Genomic DNA, 23,773 nt, shown 5'->3' with positions numbered 1-23,773 from the left:
GCCGTCGTCTGCTAGGCTGTTCCTTCTTAAGGACGTTACACCTTCTTATCGCGTTTCTACGAGCAGGCAACGTGAGTAGGCCAGTGGTTTTGCTCGCATTTTACGTTCCGATGAACAGCGTTGTAGCAACCAAGCAGGAAATAAAACTGAAAGATATGTCGAACACACCAAATCATGCAGTAAGCCGGAGAACATGGTTCAGCAGAGTTGTAATTTGGGCCTGTTGGTAGTTCATGATGAGGAAGTTAGAGCGCTTGTCCCGTCCACGTCTCCACTTTGTCTTTGTTTTGTTTTTGCGCTCTACCTTCCTCATCGGAGAACATGGGTCGTTATGATTATGAATGGAGAACATGGGTCATTATCGTTACGAAAGGGTTATCACTAGCTCAGGCAACAATTTGCAAGTCTTCTTTTGTTTTCCTGGTGAGGTAGCGAGGAGCACCTTCGATCCGACCTTCGTCCCAGTAGGCACGTATGATTCTGCCCACTGAAGCCCCAGCCACTCCAGTTGCTTTACCATCTCCTGCGATGAGCCGCCCAATGACATCCCTATAATTCGGAGCCTTGTCGCTTCACATACAGGGAGTGGCATCATGATAACTGTTCCGAACTGCTGCGAGCACGGCTGCAGAGCAGCTTCACTTAAGTTTCACAGCGGCCTTTTAGTTCCGTCGCCACGCTGAAGCACAAAGCACGCAGAGTGTTGATAAGCGCCCTTCGTGCAGATGTAACACATGAACGATATATGTTCTCCGGCTTATCGCATGATTGAGAGTGTTGGGCCTATCTTTCAGTTTTATTTCTTCGCTTGGTTGCTACAACGCTGTTCTTCGGAACGTAAAATGCGAGCAAAACCATTCGTCTACTCACGCTGCCTGCTCGTCAAAACGCGATAATAAGGGTTGACGTCCTTAAGAAGGAACAGCCTGGCAGACGACGGGCCCAGACGAGCGTGCTTTGTGAGCATGCGCTTAGCCTCATCCTGTTTCCAACTTCGTCCCGTCATATGGCGCTGACGCACAGAAAAGTCGCCGCTCGCGCACGCCAGTTAGATTTGGGCGCCTATACCTACTGCTGGGAAAAAACAGCTCTGCGACGAGGGACAAAGAAAGAAGACAACAGGACCGGCGCTCACTATCAACTGAAAGCTTTATTAGAAACAACACGCAATGTATACTCCATCGACAGCCAAGAGCGCATGGCGACACCAAAAGCCATTGTGATACATCATTCACCTGAACCAAGATACTTTAGTTCACAGTCATTAACTGGTACAGAGGGGGTGCTGACGCACGAGTCAATGTTTTTGTTGATATGAAACTCTTCACTTATTTCCCTTGTTAGTTTATCTTTGTGTTTGTACAGGAAGCTAGTTTCATTAAAAATGGGGGTACATGATTTTTCAGAAGAATCGGGTGGGTTATTCCGGGGACAGTTCCTGTAATGCAAGGCGAAATTTGATGACGGAGCCCCTTTCAAAGAGGTGTTGTGGTCTCTTAGGCGGGTGTTCAAGCCCCTTCCTGTTTGACCTGTATAGGTCTTCCCGCACGTGAACGACACTTCATACACAACCCCTTCAGCCGCCGCGGTGGCTCAGTGGTTATGGTGCTCGGCTGCTGACCCGAAAGTCGCGTGTTCGATCCCGGCCGCGGCGGTTGAATTTCTTTGGAGGAGAAATTCTAGAGGCCCGTGTACTGCGCGATGTCAGTGCACGTTAAAGAACCTCAGGTGGTCGAAATTTCCGGAGCCCTCCACTACGGCGTCTCTCATAGCCTTAGTCGCTTTGGGACGTTAAACCCCATAAACCAACCAACTAACAACCCCTTCAGCACAAGGGACAAAGCTCAGGTCATGCTTAATCTGTCAACCTTTTATAAGAATTGGATAAAACGGCGCAACGGAAGACGAGACAAGAGAAGGACAAACACCATGGTTGACTAATAGCCAAATGGTTTATTGCTACAGGCAAGGCAGCATATAAATGAAATGCCTACTTGCTTCAAACGATGTGACATTTGGCGAATGTACGGTGGAACAACTAATTTCTTTTTTTCCTTTTTTGAAGTTGCCTGTGGTTCTTGCCTTTTGACCTTTTTAATTATCTTACTGCAAGCAAGTACTAAGACTTCATCTGGAAAGCCCGCAGTTCTTAGCCTCTGAACCTGGTGATTAAAACTTGTACTGATAGCATGCACGCATGATTTGACAATAGCAACACCTAGGCAAGAAACTACTATGCCACATTTAACAACCTTCCAATGCGCGAGCGAAAACTGAGCAAAGGCTTCTCTGATCTCTGAGGAAAGGACCAGCACACGTGATCTTGCTTCATTGCCAATCTTACATCTAAAAACTGTATCTCATTCTCATGCGGTTTTTCAAAGGTGAAAGTTAGGCCGTGTCCGCTTTCGTCAAAAATCTTTAACACCTCATCGACCTGCCTATTGGAGCCATCGTGTTCGACAAAAACAAGATAATCATCCACAATGACACCCAAATTACAATAGCTTTATCTACATAACGTAGAAAGGTGTTACTCAGTACAGGAGCCACTTTTGAACCAATGCACACCCCCTGTTCTTGAGTGTACAAACTCCCTTTCCATTCAGTAAAGGTGGACTTAAGATAAAAAGAAAAAAGCTCCAAAAAAGCCCTACAGAGATCCCGCATTTTGAAATGAAATCGCGTTCATCGCTGTCATCTTTTATACACTTGATAACATATCGTAGCAGGCTATTATGCGGAAGTGAATAAAATAAGTCCTGAACATCTATGCTGAACATACTGCACAAACCCGCATTATCACATTTGAAATAGTCAACAACAGCCAGGGAATTACACAAGAAACGGATCATCAGTTGTTAGTGAGCAAAAGTTTTTGTGTAAGAAACTTACATACATACATCTTTATTAACTCTCACAAGGTTACATCAGTAACAGAGGAGAGAGGACGCAAGGCAAAAAGCTGCGTTGGTGCAGCTTGAGGGCCACCCTGCGCCCCCTGCCGGCGGTATCGCCTGGAAGCTAATCACAACAGCAGTGGAAGAGCGCACTCACAAGCACAAAAGAAAAATACAGCCACAAAATATATACATCAACATTTGCATGACGTTATGCCTCTGTTATCACTCGACATTATTGGACAAAAGAAACTGCTCAAAATTTTTATGTACAGGAAACGCATTTATAATCAACCGAGATACAAATCAAGTAGAAAGAAGATACACAAAGCTATATATATATATATGTTCTAATCATGATGTCAAAATGATGCACATTCAAACAAAGGAACACATTCAAACAAAGGAATAAGTGTTATTAATTTATGTCGTGAAGTCTTTTCAAGTATGATGTTGTTCTTGTGCAGAATATTGAGGTAGTGTGGTAGACTATATGTCACTGACTGCTTACCGTATGTAGTGCGGCAGAAAGGTACGGACCATGACATTTTGTTCCGTGTGTTATAAGATGGAATCGAACGAATGAGGTTGAAACTTGATAAGAGGAGATCATTCTTAGTTGAAACAGCATTTTTATACATAGAGATTAACTTGAATGGGAATAACTCTGAGAGTTTCATGATACTGAACCTTGCAAAGTAGGAAGCCGTATGAGTACACCATGGCACATTAGCTATTAATCTAATTGCTCGTTTTTGCGCCATTAGAATTTTCATTTGGTTTTGCTTGGTTGTTGTCCCCCAGACCATGAGGCAATAAGTTATATGTGGCAATATAAATGCATTGTAAATTAATAATTTAACTCTAGGCGGAAGTGTGTGCCTCTGGCGGCATAGGATGCCATTAATCTTGTTTATTTTAGCGCAGATATTCTCAGTATGTTTATCTCAATTAAGTGATTCGGTCCAAACAACACCAAGACATTTCACAGCTGGCACGACATCAATTTTTTTGTTTCCTAACCAAAGGTCAAAATTTGCACGCACCATTCTGTTTTTAGCTCGGAATATTATTGCTTTGGTCTTCGTGATGTTTACCCTTAGGTAGTTCTTAAAGGACCATTGACGCAGGAATTCTAAGAACTTATTGCCGTGTTCTAGCAGGTCTCTTTCTGTGTTACCTGAGGAAAGCATTGTGAGGTCGTCTGCATACGCTATTATGTTGACAGGAAGGGGAGCAGAAAATATATCATTAATGTAAATATTAAATAATAGGGGGCCCAGAATGCTGCCTTGTGGTACACCAGAGAGGATAGCTTGCGAGGTTGATATAGTGTTATTAAGGGAGACCATTTGTTTACGATATTTCAGATATGATTCAATTAAAGATAAGCTGTTACCTCTAATTCCATAGTTATTGAGTTTATGTACCAGTAAAGCATGATTAAGCAGGTCAAATGCTTTGGAAAAATCAACAAATATTCCTAGTACAAGGAGCTTTTCCTCAAACGCATTTATTATTATTTCTTTTTGCTTAATTAGTGCCGTTTCCGTGGACCTTTGTTTTCTGAAACCAAACTGACTCTCTGATAAAACTGAATGTTTGACTAGAAAAGTATTTATTCTCACATAAATAATCTTTTCCAGACCTTTGGATAATATTGGAAGAATGGAAATAGGCCTGTAGTTAGCCATATCAGAGGTAGCACCACCTTTGTGAATGACAGCCACTTTTGCGACCTGCATTTCTTTTGGAAACACGCCAGATTCTATGGCTAGATTATAGATATGCATTAGTATTGGAGCTAGTATGTCAACTGCAAATTTGAAGGGTTTGATCTGAAAGCCATCTTTATCTTCAGCTCTGCTATTTCTTAGATTCCTAAACACTGTCACTATTTCACCTTCATCAGTGGGATACATGAACAGGGATTCCGGAATACATGGTGTATTATACGCGTAACCCACATGTGTGTCGGAGGGACAGCATAACGTTTTGGTTATGTTAACAAAGTAATTATTAAATTCATTACACAGTTCCTCCCCACCTATTGGTATACCATCTTTCATTATTGTCGTAATAGTTGTTTTTGAGGTGCGATTTAGTAATTTGTTCAGTTGGTCCCACTGGTTGTGGACACTTTTATTGGACCCCACCGAAAATGCATTACTAAAATAGCTTAGCTTAGCAGTTCGCAATTCTCTATTCAGCTGGTTTCGGTATTTCTTATATTTCTCAAGCTTGGAAGGCTCCCGTGATTTCATGAATTGCGCAAACATTTTTTCTTTGGTCCTTATTTTGCGCAGCAGTTCTTGCGTAACCCACGGCTTCTTTGGATTGCGTTTGCGCGGACGGACTAGTGGAAAACATTTATCATAGACAGTTTTAACTTTGAACAAAAATGCATCATACGCCTCATTCACGTCTTTTAAAGACAGCACATCGTCCCAACTAGTGTCATATAACATCGAACGAAAACGGTCAAGTGTGGTGATATCAACGCGTCGAAAATGTGGAGAGGGTGCTGCGGGAACTTGATAAGGGCGTTCGGCTGGGACGAAGGCAAAAACAGGGAGATGGTCACTTAAGTCGGATAGTACTTTGCCAGCTTTTGTTTCGCATTTTTCGGTGTTCGTGATTACAATATCGATACAGGAAGATGTGGAGCACGTGATGCGTGTAGGTACTTCGATAAGATTTAAAAAGCCATATGCATCTAGTAGGCTTATGAATTCTTGTTGTGCTGCTGAATGACATCGCGTATCAACATTCAAATCACCCGATAAAAATAATACTTGCTGGTTTGTTGTTACGTAATCAAACAGGCTTTCGAGAACGTCTAGGCACCCTCTCAAATTTCCATCAGGAGGACGGTACAGAACGGCAAATACATCATTCCCACCTTCAACTGTCAGGATTTCAATATCTGCGGTAGAAACTGTGAATTGTTTGTTTTCTTTTGCATGTTGTGTGTTCAATATCTGCAACGACACACCGCCACCCCGGCGCCCAGGTCTATTAAGAACAAAATGTGTATAGTTACTTAGAACTAAATAGTTTGCGTCATCTTGATACCAGGTCTCGGTGAACATAATTACATGAAAAGAAAATTTAAAAACAGATAACAAGGCTTCTATTTCTTCAGCTTTGTTATTTATCGAACGGCAGTTCAAGTGAAAAAGTTTTAAGGCGTTTGTGCTAGCTAGCTTATTTAACTGTTCTGGAGCAAGCAAGTGATAGGAATCCATGATGAAAGATAACTTCCTAGGTCATCTTGGCCACGTCACTGCTATTAGTTATCTTTAGCAGCGTGCTGTTCTCAGATTTCCGTGCGTAGATCTGGCCTCCGCGCACCCAGACAAACTTCCAGTGTGACTCACGCTTCTTACTGACAGCAAGCCCCAGCAAGCGCTTGCGATCTGGGCACAAGTGCTCATTCACGTACACAGAGTCCGTCTCCTGGAAACCAAGGTCTGTACATGACAGCCTCGTTTTTCGCGCCTTTTCAAGAAAAGCGTCTCGCTTCCTTCGATGCACAAATTGTGCGACTATGTACTTTTCTGTTTTGCTTCCATGAACAGCTACCCTATGACATACGTCAATGTCGGAAGGCGAAACACTTTCGCCCACTTTTTCACCAAGTTCTCCCAAAATTTCAAGCAAGTTTTCATCTGTGCTCACAGGTATCCCTTTGATTTCTACATTTGCATTCCGCGAGTACTGTTCACAGTGTACCAGCCGTGCTTCACACAATTTGATCTGGGAAGCAAGAGAATCACAGCGATCTCTTAGAATTGCGTTTTGTTCGCGCAATTCCTTATTCTCCTCGACTGTGCTCTTGAGGTCATCCTTCATCTCGTCATATTTCTCACTAATGAATGTCATGCTGGTTTTTATTTCTCTGAGCTCATTGCGAACATCGCGTTCAAGGGATTCCCTGAAAGCCTTAAATTCAGCCCTGATTTCTTTCTTAATTTCATCTAGTGCTAGCGCTAGTTCCTTGCTGATTTTGGACATGATACTGCGAGGCAAGCTGCAGTAAAAATCACAATGGTAGCAGTTTACAAATGGCAGCAGCGGCGTGGCAGTTTGCAATCTACAGAAATATGTAAAGCAAAATGACCAACCTGCAGCAAAAGCAAAGAGTTGGGTTAGCCTCTGTGTCGGTCGCGCTGCTCACGCCACTGCCGCCATGTGAAGAGCTGTCCACGTCGCCCCCGAGCTTTTGTAGCCGAAGCCCACCGACGTCACAGCGCCTGGTCCAATCGGCGGCGCGCAGATATCTTCAGGTACGATGCTACGCTTCGGCTTCTTCCAGAAAGATATGGGCGTCTGTCTGCACGTGGACGGTACCGGCGTGGCTGCAGCAAAAGCAAAAACTTGACACCTCATATCGCCATGTTGCTCACTCTGTAACAATACAGCGGAATGGAACATCGGACTTACGTGGTTTTGCTGAAAAAAAAAATCTTAGCCTCTCCCGTAACCGAGAGTAGAGTAAGCATGAAATGTTTACGGGCCTAATGTCATCTCGGTGGACACCCGAACCGCACCGCACAGGAAGGGAGGAACGCCACCACCCGTTCAGCGCGATGCCTTGCCATTTGAACGCAAGGTTTTTTGAGGAAAGGAAATGGCGGAGTAATTCTCTGCCATCTCGGTGGACACCCGAACCGCACCGTAAAGGAAGGGAGGAACGCCACCACCCGTTCGGCGCGATGCCTTGCCCTTTGAACGCAGCGCTTCTCCCCCGGGCCCCTGTCCGCCTGCGCGGCTTTGCTTCGATGCGCGAAGCCCCTAAGAGATCACGTACGACAACGAAGTGTATCGTGGCATTTATGTGCTTTTTGCACGCGTTATTAGAAATCGGAAATTATAATTCCGTGCATTATCAAACCCACAGCTCCACTGATATCTTGATAAACATTGAGAAGGCACTGGCAGCAGTTATTTTTTGTCTCGTTTGGAGACCAACCGGCGCTTGCATGCCGGTCGCGTAGGAGGGCTTAGAGAGTCTCGTTAAATCTCGTTGTATCTCGTACGGTGCCCGGATGTTCTCGTTTCAGAGCCCGGATTACTGGAATTCAGTGCCCGGATGAGTGGATTTCAGTGCCCGGATGAGTGGATTTCAGTGCCCGGATGAGTGGATTTCAATGCCCGGATGAGTGGATTTCAATGCCAGGATGAGTGGATCTCGGTCTCGGCGTGACGTCACCACACTGCCGACAACGGGGGCTAAAAGCATTTCATGCTTAAAAACACATCCTGCCTATGAAAGTGCAATGCACACTTTCGACGGTTCATCTTCCTACTCAACGCACCACGCCTTGTACGACTTCGACACTGTTTGGCTGGCTTCATCAATCGCCGCAATAACTACGACGCCGTCTCCGGGCTTTCCTGCCTTAAAATATTTCAGTTCTTCCATCTTCCCGCATTTGAACGCTCTCTGCGCATCTTTAAGTCTTAAACTGTTCTTTTGTGTAAAAAACACACTCCTTCAACAAGATGCAAACAAATATATGCTGCTGTCACAGGCGGCAGATTTCGTGGACCCGACGCAAAGTGGAAGATATTGGGCGCATTAAGTTAGCCTGCTCCGAACTCCGAGGCCTGGGAGTACTCGAGCGCGACACCTAGGAGATCAGTCGGAGCGCAACTTAACGCCCATTTGATTCCCGTGGACGTATGAGCGCGCCACCTGACGTTTCCGCCATTTCCGTTTCCGGCATTATTTCGCGCGCATTTCGAACACGGCAACATTCAAGGGCAAGTTACTTCAATTCTTGCTAAATGACAATGAACTCGACGAATTTGACGCTCGTAGGCGTAGGCAGCAGCAGCGGTTTACCTTCATGTTGCAAGCTGCCCGCGTTGCCATTCAAGGTAAGATTCCACTGCTTTATCGCATTACAGAATATTAACTTTCTGCTCTCTTTGCATGAAGACCACAGAATCGCCGAGAGGAGCATCCGGGGCATTGAAGGATACGTACTCAACGTAGTACCTCGGTACACAGACATGCAGTTCAAGGAGCATTTCCGGATGACCCGAAGCACCTTCGAGGTAAACGACGCGATCAGTTTTGTTGTGCAGCGCTAAAGAACGACGCACAGGGAAGTACAGGATGGTGCTGTGCTTTACTGTGTGCCGTCCTTGAGCGCTGCAACAGCTGTTAGTAACTATAAACCAACAAGCCCAGCTGACAGGTTTGCTACAATTTTGTTTGTTCACCATGGCGAATACGAGTGCTATTAAGAATGCTGTATGATTTCGGTGACCGGCGTCGCGGCCAACCAATAGGAGCGGGGCAGCGAGAGCGTTTTTGAGATTTTTGACTGCGAGCGATCCGTACTTCGGCCCCAGTGGCTCCTTAAGCACAAGCAAGCACTAAACACGCTTGTGAGCGCACTTTATGACGGTAAAAGGACAACACTTTCTATACATTTTGTAACTGCAGTGAGCTAGTATATTAAAATGCACTGGCCCATTTTGTTGCTGATGAAATTCATTATATCAAAGCTGATATCTTGAGCAGGAGCAGCAACCACTGGACATCCAAAACTTTATGGTTGCCATGCAGGTGCTGCTGAGAATCACGCAAGAGTGGCTCATCATGGAGAGGGCACCTCGAATACCTCTGCAAACTAAAGTCCTGATGACAGTGTGGTTGCTGGGCAACCAGGAATGGTTTCGTGGAGTGGCAGATAGATTTGGGATCAACAAGGGCTTGCTGTTTTATCTAACAGATCGCATTATAGAGGTCTGGACACGTGCTGCAAAAGAACTCATCCGCTGGCCTGCAAACCTGCAAGATGTTGCTCTGGAATTTGCCCGAAAATGGCGCTTTCCAGGAGTTGTTGGAGCTTGGACGGATGCCACATTGCAGTCAAGGCCCCCGAAAACGAACAAGATGCATACTACAGCAGGAAGGAATTCGACTCAGTCATCCTACAGGGCTGCTGCGACAGCAATATGATATTCACTAATGTACACGCAGGCAGCCCGGGACGGATGCACGATGCCAGAGTTTTCGCCACATCTCGCCTTGAAGAGGTAGTAGGCAACTTGCCGCAGAATTTCCATATCCTAGGTGATTCGGCTTATCTCCTGTCAATGGGTCTCATGCGGCCGTACAGAAACAATGGCCACTTGACGACACAGGAGGTCAAGTTCAATGAAACGCTGGGGGCGGTAAGGTCAGTAATTGAGCGAGCTTTTGCTCAGCTGAAAGGAAACTTCCGAAGGCTTAAATACGCTGACATGAAACCCACTGTGAGAATGAGCAACTATATTGTGGCATCGTGCCTCGTTCACAACATAATCCTTCAATTCAAAGACACATTCGGTGACGACGACAGCACCATCCAGGAAGAGAGCGATGCTGATGATGATGAGGACACAGCCTGCGGACAGCCACGCTGCAATGAAGAGGGTTTCGATAACACGCTTCCTGTGCAGAAAGTAGTGTTAAGGTTTACAACAGGCAGGGTACTTCCAGTCCCGAAGTACTATGCATGCAAGATGCATCACACGCACAAGCCCTATGTGGTGAAATTATTTATTGTGTACAAGAGTTGATCATTTTTGTCCAGAAGAACTCTCACTGGCAATAAAATATTCAACACAGTGTCTGGATGCTTTCTCTGAATAAAAACTAAACTGGGCGGTACTGGCCTGTACCACAACCACTGACTAGAATATAAACCGAGAAATTGCACAGTATTCAAACAGAAAACTGATACAAAATGAACAAAGTTTTTGCCCCATCATGACACACAAAAAGAACACGACAAAGTCCACTGCTGCTTATCCAATGTTGCAAAGCGCTTCAGCATACCCAGTTTAAGCCTCTGCATCTTTAATTGCTGCTGGTATCTTTTTCTTTCTTCATACTGCCATGAGTGCAAGTTCAGCAGAATTTCGTCCAATACAGCTGCCGGTGTTCGACGACGATCATTTCTTGAGTTCTTTTCGCAGTGCACAGTTTCTTCTGTTGTTGTCGGTGGTTCATTGATGCTGCCCCGGGTGGCCATAGCTAATGTGCAGGCAGCTGAGATGGAGGGCTGTGGGAGCTGGCTTGACGCCACTGGAGCCTGGTACTCTATGTTATTTGCAAGCAAGTCATCGATCACCTGAAAAAATGGCCACTCCTTTCTTTCTATTCCACTCTTCTTCTTGTTCTGGCGGTGCTTGTCATACGTGCGTTTGAGACCTTTGAACTTCGTTTCACAGTCCGCAGCAGTTCGCGTGTACCCGTGCTTGCACATTTCTTCACTACTTTGTTTCCAAATGTCTTTTCTCTTTCTCTTTCTATCACTGAAGTCTTCTTTATGATTCTCATCTGATGAAATCAGGAGAAGTACCTCGGCGTGTACCCAACTTGAACTTCCTTTTGGGAGACCTACAGCATAAAGGAGAGCTACAGCTTAAGCCCCCGCATAAGATATTAGTAACAGAGCATGAAAACCATTTCAATTAAAAGAAAAGAGTCATTACTCACTGTTGTAGTTATGGTCGTAGTCATCAGTTTCAGCAGTCCACAGGGAAAACTGGTCCTCTGTAAAAGTCATTAAGTCATGGTGTACATCAGCCTACACCAGGACTCATTTAAGAAAGGATTCTATACTGACGCTCAAAAAGTGACAAAAAAGAAGAGGTCTTCGTCGCCCTGTGCGTCAAAAATAGTGGCAGTGAATACCTCCAATAACCGCCTGTGTCGCGAGTACAGCGGAGAATTAACTCGGCAAAAAGTGATAATTCATATCATGTCACAGTTTCTATCACAGTGAAAATTCATGTCACAATTTCTATCACAGTGAAAATGCAACTCATGAAATTTAAACAGATTTCATATATTATAATATTCTCTCAAGAACCCTACTGTTGCAAGCACTTTGGTAAGAACGAGTGTTTGCCTGCAGCAAGTACAACGTTTGAGTAGGCAATTAGGAAGTACCGATTTCATGAATTTCCGAACACGCTTTGTACTTATTTTCGCTAAGTGTGGCGACGCACAACACATCGAGCTATAAACTTGCCATAAACGTGCCATAAACTTAGCTACAGCCTTACAATAAAGCTCGCTGCGCTACGCCAGCAACACAAGGCAAAAACAAGAATTTAGATTTTCAACGCAAGATTCCCGCAGTTGTCGCTCGTAACTGCTCGTTCTCTGGAAACAAACAACATTCTCGATGGCTCAAAGAACGAAACAAGGCATTAAAAACTCATGCACACCTGAGTCGTCGCATTGAGCGGTTTCCGCGTAAACATCCGACCCTGTGCCCGCCACATCTTCGCAGAGCTCAAGTAAGTCAAGCCCTACAGTCGCAGCAGCCGTATCAAGTACGAACCCTGCAAATGCACCAACAATTAAAACGAGGTCCCCGACGAACTAGGAACAGTTTACGTACGTACCTGTGTTCGTGTTCACGGCGAGTATGACGACGAGCACAGACCGCGCAGCCATAACTGCCGTTAACCGCGAAAGGCGCCAAAAAGCCAAAAGGAAGTAGCAGCATAGTACCCGGAAATACGTCACGTCGCCAGACGAAAAACCAGACCCGCGCTCCCGCACACCGTCGTCGAGGGCAGAGCGCGTAGAGCGCGCTCTGCAAACACACACCGGAAGTCAGTTGTGGTCGTTTAGCTTACTTGGAGCGCACTCTGACGACTCGAGCGCGCTCGAGTCCTTTAACATAACGCGCCCATTAGGTGAGTACACAGCGGCCCGCGCCGCTCTCAGATAAAGTCCCCTAGTTTCCAGAAGTGCCACGAAATGGCTGTTCGCTCGGCGGCCCGGGCCGTAGTGAGAGGCAATGCTTTTCTATGGGTAATGCGCGCTTTGTGAACGCCATTTTCCGGAAAACTATTGCCGATGAAAATAAGAAAACACTTTTGCCGCTTTGTTTCTGTACCGTTTAGTTGCGAAGTGCAGTTTTGTAGAGCAGCGGCTTTGCGCTGGTCTAGTTGAAGGCGAAGAAGGCGATGAGTGGTGGCGGGTTTTTTGAACCTGCTACACGAATAATTGCCGGCGCCCTGATAACCGAGCATGTAACCATCGCTCGTCTTATTTGTTCTCTTGACCTTTGGCTCTTTGGTTCGTACGTTGGTTGGTCCGTTTATTCGTTCGCCTGCCGCGCGCCCTGCTCGTTCTTTAGATCATTGTAGCATTTTCGACAGCTTTCGTGCGCGCCGCTCGTTCATACTTCCATGCACTTGCTTATTATACCGTTTGTTTACTCAGTCGTTTGCTTGCTCTTCATTTGTCCGCGTGTTCACTTCGACTTTCTCCTGATATGGCGCTCAAGCACGCACATGTTTTGCGGTATGTTTTTAGCAGTCGTTTTGCTCTAATGTACGCTAACTAAAATTGCAACCACTGTATTTCCAGAGCGCCTACTGTAAAATAACCATGACTCATTTGTCGGGTGATATGCTCCTCACTCCACCACATTGCAACCTCAAACGCAACATTAAACTTCTCGCTGCGCTGTAAGTCGCAAGGAATGATTAACCTTAACAGTATTAACACGCCAATAGCCAAAAATTATTCTGGTCTTCGCTTCTGCCACTGATGCAAGGGTGCTCTCAAACTTTGACTGTGCCACAGTTTGCACTGAAACGAGATGAATGTAGTGATTTTTATTTACTTTTTGCTGCAGATTTCATTCGTACCACACTTTATTTCGCGTCACTTTTTCGTTACTGAATGTTGCTGGTCTTGCCTTTCTTACCCATGCCACTAACACGTCGCACTGCATTTAAGTAGTTTTTGTTATTCTTACAAAGGCAATAAAATCTCTCACATCTTACTGTCCTATACTTGGCAACGGCAACCCAGAAAAACTTTGTTTCGTAACCAGGAGCTATTGCTAACAATTTATGTGATCAGAATAGTTACGTTGTACAGTTTACCAAAACGTTTGCTCATTGTCGCTCGGTAGGTAGCGGTTTCAGTGCGGTTAAGCAAAACAGTGAAAATAAAACACCACGATTGCACTGAAAGATGCTTTATTTTTTCACTCTCCTACACCTTCTAGGTTAGCAATGAGAGGATGTAGAATGTTTTTCCGCCGGAATTGACAGGAGAAACACATTCAATATTTGATAGCAGTGCATGGCGTACACGAAGCTGTGAGACCTCCTAGCGGTTACAAAGCCTTGACTCCTTTTTCTTGCTGCTGCCTTTCACAACCTTTCTTGATTTCTTTTGTGAGTACTGACGCATTTGCATCATTATGTTGTAAAGGAGAATTCTTGCTACAGCGTCATGTTTGTGTTCGTCGCACGAAAATTGGATTTTTTGGCCAACGACGTGATCAACTGTCTTCCAGAAGACGTCTGGGTCAGCAGCGTTCCTAGAGAAGTAATCCTCTGCTGCTTTCAGGAGGCTGAACAATTTATAATTTAGGTAGACCAACCCTCCTCTTGACTTGAAATTTGTGAAGGTTGCATCTGGCGTAACGCTTGTTGGCACCGCTAGACAGCCTCTGTATACAGGGCACGAGAACATTGCACCCGGCGACTAAGGAAACCCTACACGTAGTATAGCACACAGTCCGCTGCTTCTGATGTCGCACTTTCAGCGGTGAGCACATCCCCGCATTCCCACGCATCTCTATCGATCAGCCCGTCCAGTTTTGCACGAATGGCTTCAAGTTGTTTCTGGGAAGCATCCTTCTGCTGGCTAAAAATATTCTTGAAAGAACCAAAATCCAGGACTGGGACTTCTTTTGCCTCGCAGTGGCCATACTTTGGAGGCTTCAGGAGCGCGTAGATGCTTAACGTTCTGTAGCGTTGTAGGAACGTGGGAATATCCGGATGATCATTCTTCCGCCCCGCCAGCCGCATTTTGACGAAAAACATTCCTCATAGATCTTGATTAAATTTCGCGGTTAGAACGTATGGGAAGTTGCATTGGCATGCAGTAACAACGATAGAGAGCAGACAACAGTGTAACTCTAAGCCCTTCAGCCGTCTGCCGTGTTAGAAACATGTCGGCCGTTATAAGGCGGTCCGCAAGCTATTGCTCCCATTCGTACAACTATTTCAAGCCTTCCTGCAGTATCTTAATATCTCCGCTACCCTTTTTCACTGCTCCTGCTGGGTGCCGGTGATTTAGGGCATCAAACAGGTCGTTAAGTCTTGTTGTGAACTCGATGGTGCCTTCACAGTTGTGTACGCTTTGAGCACCTCGCTCCTTGTAGTACTTCAGCCCAGCTGCCGTAGAAACACTCAACATTTGCGTAGCAAACTTCACCCGCATCTTGTGCATGTTGGATGGGTGTAAATGGTGGAGGGTCATCCCGGGGCAGGCTTTAAGTTGTCCTGAATTTAACTGATCTTCTTTGAGCAATGAAATATAGTCTGCCCACTTAACCTCTTGGTGGGAACAGCCGAAATAACAAAACGCGGACACAGAAAGGAACACACAGAACGTAGACGAAGCTTAAACCTTAGACGAAACTTAACCTTAGACGAAACCTTAGAAGAAAAAAGCTTAGACGAAACTTAACCTCCTTTCCGTTTACGTTTAGACATTTCTGATTGAGTAGCCGGTTTCTGGTGCATTTAAACACATGGCGCACATCTGAAAACATGTACACCTTCCTCTCCGCGTCATTTGGGTGTTCAGAGAAGTTCCTGCAGTTCTTCATGTCACCACTAACGCCTAGCAGGCTCTACATGGTGCGATTCGTGCTGGCTTCATCACACTCTACGCCGTCGACAATAGCTCCTGCGTCCTCGATGAGCACAGTAGCCTGCTAGAGTAGTTGACATAAAACTGGGCCTCGAGTGGAGTTCTTGGAAGGAAAACCGCGACAGACTGCGCATAGTTCTCCATGAAAGGGCAAACAATGAAGACCAGTGCGTGACCAGCCATATCATAACTGAGTTTCTTGTGAGTTCCGTCATTAACTAAACCGTCATAGCTTAATGTCTGGGAGTTCGGGCGCTTGCACTGCCGGATTTGCATTTCGCCGAGCAACAGTATTCCATGCTTGGAAAAAGCGTGCAAAAAACTTCGTGTCGAAACCGCAGTTCATGCCAACCGAAGATATGTATCTTCGATTGGTTATGACGGATGGGAGAGGAAGCACATCACTCTCTCTGAGGAACCTGTATCTGCACGGTGTAAGAATATGAAGAAGCAAACACAACAGGAGCCAATTGTCAGTGTAGTTCCTGCCTTTCTTCTAACATTCTTCTTAGTGAACCCGAATTTTGCTTTTTTCGTTTTGATAGGAAAAATAGAAAAGGGGGCGGCGTTCTTATTGCTACAAAGAAACAAATATCTGCTGTCCCGATCACTGTCACTACTTTTCTTGAATGTGTTTGGATACGGTGCAAAATCGGTATTGCTGATGTTGTTGTTGCTGCCTTCTACCGACCGCCAGATATGACTGCCACATTTTCAGGTGAATTTCATAGATTGTTGAGTGACTTAAACGTGCGTTTTCCTGACTCCATTTTCCTTGTATTTGGTGATTTTAACTTCCCAAACATTGATTGGCCTAATCTTACGGTTAACCCCAGTGACCAGGAAGCCCACATGTTCCTTCATACCTGCTTAGATTTTTCGCTTGTTCAACTTATCACTGATCCTACCCGCCGCTCCGCCACAACGGCAAATATTCTTGACCTCATCCTAACAAACAACTCTGAGGTTTGTTCCGATATCCTGCATTTACAAGGCCTATCCGATCATGACATCATCACCGGGTACATCACTCGTCCATTCGGTAGAAAGTGTTGAGGATTTGCGGGGTCGCAGCGGGGCACCACAGAGAGACGACCAGCGTGGCAGGCTTCTAGTTCCGAACTGCCCGTGCCGGGTGTGCGCCCCGAGCACGCGCTGTCCATCTTTATTTTTTTCTAGCGCGCGCTGTAACGCCGATCTCAGCGCCGGCGCTTTATAGCGTCGCCGGGCGCTATAGGGCCCCCCGCCTAGACGGAACGGCGAAATTTGCGCGCCGGCGGGGCAAAGATGGAGTAGCCAGAGATAGAGAGTCCGGTAAGTTCATGTCAGGTGCCGGGAAGAGCCGTCGGGTGGAGTGCGCGGGCTCAGGTGGACGAGCCTGGCTGCTTCGCAACGGGCGAATGATGCTGGGTGCCGAGTTGACAAAGGACATGGGGGCAGGGGAGGCCATGGTCGGGCCGTCACCGACTGTAGTGCTGCCCGCGGACACAAGTGTCGTCGGTGTTGGAACATTGCAGCTGATGCCGATGGGGATCTGAAGCGCCGTGTACGCGGTCACAAGCACAGGAGCGGCCGAAACGGCTCCATTGACTGACAGCAGCTGTGGTGGGACCGTCGACATAACGGAGACAGCTGTGACAATGCCGGAAGAAGTTGCTGGGCTCAATGTCAGGTGCTTGGATAAAGCGGGAGTTGCAGTCCGGAGCGATTGGCCAGTGCTGATGCGCGTGTGGGCTTGGTCGGCTGTGGGTGGCTGCAAGAAGGTTGTGGCAGTGACAGGCCGCGGAGCTGAGACTCCTACATAAGACGACTGGCTGACAGCAATACACACAGCTGGTGGATGGAGAACTGCCGCACTACTCGGTGTGGGTAGCTCTACCATTCGTTGCTGAAGGTGGCTCAAGGCAGGCACCAAAGCAGACGCTTGCTGCGACAGTGTCGAGCTGCCAGGGTCAGACTCCGAGAAGCGGTTGACAGTACGGAGGGCTTGGGGTGGGGCCTCTTGGGCAGGCGGTGTGGCCGCCGGGGTAGTGGGGCTGGTATGCGGCATATGCTGCGGTGGCGGCGATTACACTTCGCCTTTAGCACGATCGCTCAGGTCAGTGACTGACGGCTTTGGCAGAATGAGCGATGAGGCGGCAGGTGAGCTTTCGGCTGGCAGCGATGCTACGCAGTAGGTTGCAGAAGTTGGCGTAATGGGGCTCTCTTCGAGGAAGAGCTCGACTGACGGCGGCACTATTGCAGATGAGAGAAGTTGCTCACCGGGCTGTGCCGAAGACGCTATATCGTCCTTATTGGAGGCGGTATGGCCGCAGGCGCTGAACAGGGTGGCGCGAGGCGCATCTGTAGCTGAGTTCGCTGACGTGGCAAACCGCGGTGGGCCAGGCACCTCACCGAGCTGCTGAGGGAAGGACTGCGGACTTGGGGCCGTGGAGTCGTCACACAGTGCTGCTAGCGAAACCGGGGTAGCAGGATGTGCTGCCGGAAGCGATGCGGTAGCGTCTGGTGCGGTCGGTGCTAAAGAAGCCGGGCCGGAGACGCTGGACGGGAGTGGCGGCGATGCGGCGAGGGGCTGCTGAGGCGGGCCGAGTTCTGATGAAGGCTGCGTGGGCGCCAGCGAGGCCGGTGCAGGGCTAGAGGCTGGCGGCGGCGAAAACGGGTCCGCTGCGTCGTAGAGCGGCGGCGGAACGTAGCAGGCGCCGAAGTCAGCCAAGACGGCCGCACGCAGCTCATCGTATGGCCGGCCGCCTAAAGCAGAGTAGGTGAGCCGAAGCAGGAGGTCGGGCGGGAGGATGTCGCAAAGGACTGCGTGTTTGAACGGCTGGATGGTGATGCCGTTCAGGTACATCGCAGCCTCCAGTTGGGCGAACCACCCGCCGACGCCTGCAGGCCGGAACGCCGGGAGCGGCGGGTCGAAACTTGGGTGCTGCCAGTACGCCATGCTGGAACGCCGCTGAGATAGAAGGCACGGTTCGCCAGGTCACCACTGTTGAGGATTTGCGGGGTCGCAGCGGGGCACCAGAGAGAGACGACCAGCGTGGCAGGCTTCTAGTTCCGAACTGCCCGTGCCGGGTGTGAGCCCCGAGCACGCGCTGTCCATCTTTATTTTTTTTCTAGCGCGCGCTGTAACGCCGATCTCAGCGCCGGCGCTTTATAGCGTCGCCGGGCGCTATAAAAGAAAACATCCCCTAAGCGAATTCATTGCTACAACCACGCTAATTTCGATGGGATTAACATTGCACTGCAATCATTTTCGGTGGACTTCCTAGCTCACTCTTCATCTCGCTCAGTCGAAACAAATTGATAATCACTTAAAGACACATTGACTAATCATGTTGACAAGTTTGTGCCAGTCATCACCATCAGATATCATAAAAATGCGCCATGGTTCACAAATCGCCTTCGTCGTCTTAATAAGAAGAAAAAACGCTTGTACCGCCAAGCAGTCAAAACAGGTCTTCCATCATCATGGACAAAGTACAGGCATTGCGATCACGAATATCAGTCACTGCTTAAAACAACTCGTCGTCATTTCTTCAGTCACGACCTGTCCACCATGTTAACCAATAACTCTCATAGATTCTGGCGCGTCATCAGTCCGAGTTCCCACCCCGAAATCGTACTAACTAATCCTCACGGTGATCCAGTAACTGAAACTGAGTGTGCACAGCTTCTTAACGACGCATTCGTCTCAGTGTTCACCCATGAAGACACCACTTCCTCGCCCATGTTACAGCCATCTTCCGTTACTTCCATGCCAGAAATTATCATTAGTGAATCAGGCATTCTTGCGCTTTTGAATAACCTCAAAGTTACTACTAGCTCTGATCACCTTGGATTTAATTACAAAATACTAAAGAATGCCTCTCTAAACCTCTATCAAGTATTGACATCACTTTTTTCACAATCATTATCATCTGGTACAATTCCTGACGACTGGCGTACAGCGAAAGTAATACCCATTTTCAAATCCGGAGACCGCACCATTCCACTTAACTATCGCCCTGTCTCGTTAACCAGCAACATCTGTAAACTCCTGGAACACATAATTCATATTCAAGTAATTAATTATCTAGAGGAGCACAATATCATTTTCAAGTCCATTGCACGTATTCACCGCCTTGGCCGCCAGGGAAGCCGCCGGCCTTGCATTGCTTACTTCCAGGACTACAACGAAAAACAGGCTGTCTCTATGAACTCTGGAAAATTGAAGGATACTAACTTTTTTGTTCAAAACGATTACAGCCAACCCACGTTACGCAAGCGAAAGTTGCTCTGGGAAAGTGCGAGGGCCGGTAGGAATAACAGGAAACGTGTGTCTTTAATCCATGACAAGCTAAAGGTTAACGATACATTATTTATATGGGATGACGCAAAGAATGAACGAGTAGCACTTCCTTCCAGGACCGCGCGTGCTTTTTGACATTCTGTTCAGTCGCGTACCGCACCAAAAGAGCTTAGACTGCTGAACGTGAACGCTCAGAGCCTTGTAAATAAAACCGATAAACTGGAATACCTGGTCTTAGCCTATAATCCACACATAACAGTCATTACGGAAGTTGTTCGGTGTCAGAACGGCGGCTTCATGTCTCTGCAGTTTTTTGACATTCTGTGTCATAAGTAGGGAGGCGCCGCTCCCTTTGTGTCACGGCGATGGAAGTGGAGGCCGCTGTGCCTTCTGTGGATCCCGGTGGGTCGGCAACGGCCGCCCAGAGGAAGCGCCTGTACGCCCCAGGTGACGCAAGCAGCCAGGGCACCGTTGTGTACGGTGATGGCTACTCATCTCCTCGAAGTGATGACTCCTCGACCGACGATGGGTTCGTACCCGTCGTTAGTAAGAAGGCCAAGCGCAGACTGCGCAAACAAACTGAGTCGACGTCAACGACGTCTTCAAGTATGGATACGATCATCAGGGCTCGAAGTGGCGAGGCACATACAGCCTTGTTCGTACCATTGGAGTCAACGGACAACTTGAATCTCCTAAACAGGCAAGCCATTTCTGTGTTTCTTGAAAGCCTCGTACCAGTAGGGATTAAAGACGTTAGAATAAACCCCCACAAGAACATCATTGCCATTGATGTCATGAAGCGAAGCCAGCTAGACAGTTTGGCCGCCATCACCAAACTGGGAAATATCAGTGTACACCCACTTACTCTACAAGACAGCGGAACCACGGCTGGCGTAATTTACAACGTCGACATCGCCATCCCTGACGCCGACTTGCCCATCTTAATCAAGCCGGCAACCAACAGCATTTCCATAATGCAAGTTAAGCGCCTTGGAAGGTCCACATGCATCAAGCTGACGTTCAAGGGTGACTGCATTCCATCATACGTGAAGGTAGGGCACTTTCGTCACCCAGTTCCTCCATTCGTACCAAAGCCGCTACAGTGCAGGAAATGTATGAGGATTGGTCACGTGAGCGGCGTCTGTCACAACTCCATCGTGTGCCCAAGATGCTCTGAGCCACACAGCGGCGACAGTTGCCGCGCGACTGCCTTGAAGTGCGCCAACTGTCGTGGCCCTCACGACTCTTCCTCGAAGGACTGCCCTCGCCTAAAGACTGAGAGGGCGGTACTGAAGCAAATGGTGCGTGACCATTCCACCCACAGAGAAGCCGCTGCAAAGGTGCGACGACGTCGTTCGCGCCGCCGCCGAAGGTCGTTCAAGGCAACAAATACCTTCGAAGAGAAGACCCCAAGCAGCAGTGCAGCTTGTCCGCCTCTACCGACAACAAATCAGGAAAGCCTGGCGACTCGTGAAACACGCCCTGCTGCCTCTGACACAACGTGGCCACCACTACCAAAGCCTACAGCACACACTTCGCCCGGTACGTTGCCGCACCCCATGTCTGCAACACCTACGTCTGATCCGGGCAAAAGGCTCGATTCCGACCATGGCCAAGATATGTAAATGATTGCAATGCTCACGTCACTGATGAATGTCATGCGTACTCTGCTGTCCAGCTTGCGCACGCCAGTAGCACAGAACGCATTGCAAGTACTGGACGCGCTACAGCCAGTTCTTGCAGCTATACAAGGTCTGTTAGAAAAGTATCCGACCTTTGGCCGAAGAAAAACATATGGCATAACTGGAGCGTTGGAAACCTAATTAGCTTCAAAGTAGTCTCCTTGGGACTCCACACACTTCTCCCAGATGTGCTGCCACTGTTGGAAATATTCCGAAAAGGCCTTTTCGGAATGGAGTTTTGCTCAGCTGTCGTTGCAGCCATAATGTCCTCTCTTGTCTGAAATCGCGCTCCTTTCAACGGCCTCTTGATTTTCGGAAACAACCAGAAGTCGCAGGGGGCCATATCAAGAGAGTAAGGAGTCTGCCGAACTACAGGAGTCTGGTTTTTCGCCAAAAAATCTGAATCAAATGCGAGGAATGTGCAGGAGCATTGTCATGATGGATGCGCCAATTTTCTGTTGACCTCAACTCCGGACTCTTGCGCCGCACAGCATCGCGTAGGCGACGGAGGACACCCCTGTAGTACTCTTTGGTCATTGTTTGACCCTGGGGCGTGCATACTCGTGGTGTGCCACACAGCGAGAGTCCAAGAAAGCAGTCAGCATCACTTTGACGTTGCTGAGCATTTGGCAGACCTTCTTTGGTCTTGGGGACGTGGAATGCTTCTACTGTGACGACTGGGATTTGGTTTCCGGGTCGTACCCGTACACCCAAGACTCGTCACCAGTGATTATGGTGTTGATGAAGTCGGGGTCACTGTTTGTGGAATCCAGCGTGTCCTGTGAGACTTCAACACGAAGCTGCTTTTACTCCACCCTGAGCAGCTTCGGCGCAAATTTCGCCGCAACTCTCTTCATGGCCAAATCTTCGGTGATAATGGAATGTGCAGAAAAACTACTGATGTTCACCTCTTCCGCAATTTCTCGGATAGTCACACGACGGTCCCGCATCACCAGAGCGTTCACTTCGGCAATGACCTGGCCATTTCGGTATGTTGATGGCCGACTGGAGCGTGGCTCGCTCTCCACCGATGTGCGGCATCTTTAAACCAGTTGTACTATTGCTTAATTTGTGTGCTGCTCTAAGCATCATCACCGAAAACGGTCTGAATATTCTGAATGGTTTCCACTTGGCTGTCACCCCGTTTCTGGCAAAATTTGATGCATTAGCGCTGCTCCTGTCGCACCGCCATTTTGCTTGCACTAAAAAACCGACGAGAGCACTGCGCATTACCTCACTCAAACGCTGCCTCCCAGCGACTGACGCTATCGGCAGGCGGGAAAAAATTCGTGCATGCGCACGATGGTTCAAGGTTTGCTGGTGCAAGCGCGCTTGTTTCATATCCATCAGGTGTTCGCAAAAAAAAATATGGTCGGATACTTTTCTAACAGACCTCGTACATTAGAAGACACCATGGCTCCCCCGCAACTATCTTTTCCGAAGAAAGTCAAGCAAGCTTTTATTTTTCATTGGAATGCCTGCGGGCTCCAGTCCCGGATTTCAGATATTAGACACTATGTTTATCACAACCGTTTCCCCATTCTGGTTATCTGTCAACTGAATCTGTCCAACATTTGACGATTATCGGCTATGAAGCATTTACTTCTCCCAAGCGCAACAGAACCAGCTAAGTCGTCGTCTACATTCGACGTGAACTTACATATGTGCTCCATTCCGTTCCCCCACACAACGACAACCAATATCATCTCTTGCGTGAGTGACCTGTCTTCGCTAACGCAAGACGAAAGCTGCGTTGCGCTCTGGAAATTGTCTGAAGCTAAAGCAAGGTATTTTAGTTATTCCCTTCCACAGTTCCTAAAAAGTAACCCTAATAAATTTTGGCGCCACCTTAGTGACTCAAGTGATGAGGTAGATAAAATATCAGTAAACGGGTCCGTTGTAGACGACGTATCTGACGTGGCCGAGCACTTCAACCGTTACTTTCAATCTGTCTTCTCTCTCCCGGTTGCTGATATAATGCATGTAAACTCGTGCTCTGACATTGAAGCCAATTTCATAACTTATGAAGGTGTACTCAACATGATACTCAAACTCAAAACTAAATCCTCAGTCGGCCCGGACAACATACCTAATGTCTTCTTGCACCGCTACGCTGAACCACTCGCTCACATTTTAACCCACCTTTTCCGTTTGTCATTCACCGAAGGCATTCTTCCAAATGGCTGGCGTGTGGCTC

The 23,773-nt window shown here is 47.5% G+C and overlaps 2 protein-coding genes across 2 annotated transcripts; one reads left to right on the top strand and one right to left on the bottom strand.

Moving 5' to 3' along the window:
- Positions 1–10,520: 10,520 nt before the first annotated feature.
- LOC149344705 (uncharacterized) lies at positions 10,521–12,372 on the bottom strand. Its single transcript, XM_089547288.1, has 4 exons — positions 12,321–12,372; positions 12,141–12,257; positions 11,404–11,460; positions 10,521–11,304 (listed from the first exon to the last, which is right to left on the bottom strand). Exons 1-4 carry the CDS (start codon positions 12,370–12,372, stop codon positions 10,670–10,672), a joined length of 861 nt encoding a protein of 286 aa, XP_089403414.1. The 3' UTR covers positions 10,521–10,669.
- Positions 12,373–20,119: 7,747 nt separating this feature from the next.
- LOC149344704 (uncharacterized) lies at positions 20,120–21,519 on the top strand. Its single transcript, XM_089547287.1, has one exon. The coding sequence runs from the start codon at positions 20,260–20,262 to the stop codon at positions 21,517–21,519; it is 1,260 nt and encodes a 419-aa protein (XP_089403413.1). The 5' UTR covers positions 20,120–20,259.
- The last annotated feature ends 2,254 nt before the right edge of the window (positions 21,520–23,773 follow it).

This window comes from Amblyomma mixtum, chromosome 5, assembly GCF_055824585.1.
Source record: "Amblyomma mixtum isolate Tamu chromosome 5, ASM5582458v1, whole genome shotgun sequence".
NCBI lineage: Eukaryota > Metazoa > Arthropoda > Arachnida > Ixodida > Ixodidae > Amblyomma > Amblyomma mixtum.
The sequence above is the reverse complement of the archived record's forward strand: the minus strand, read 5'-3'. Positions and strand labels throughout refer to the sequence as shown.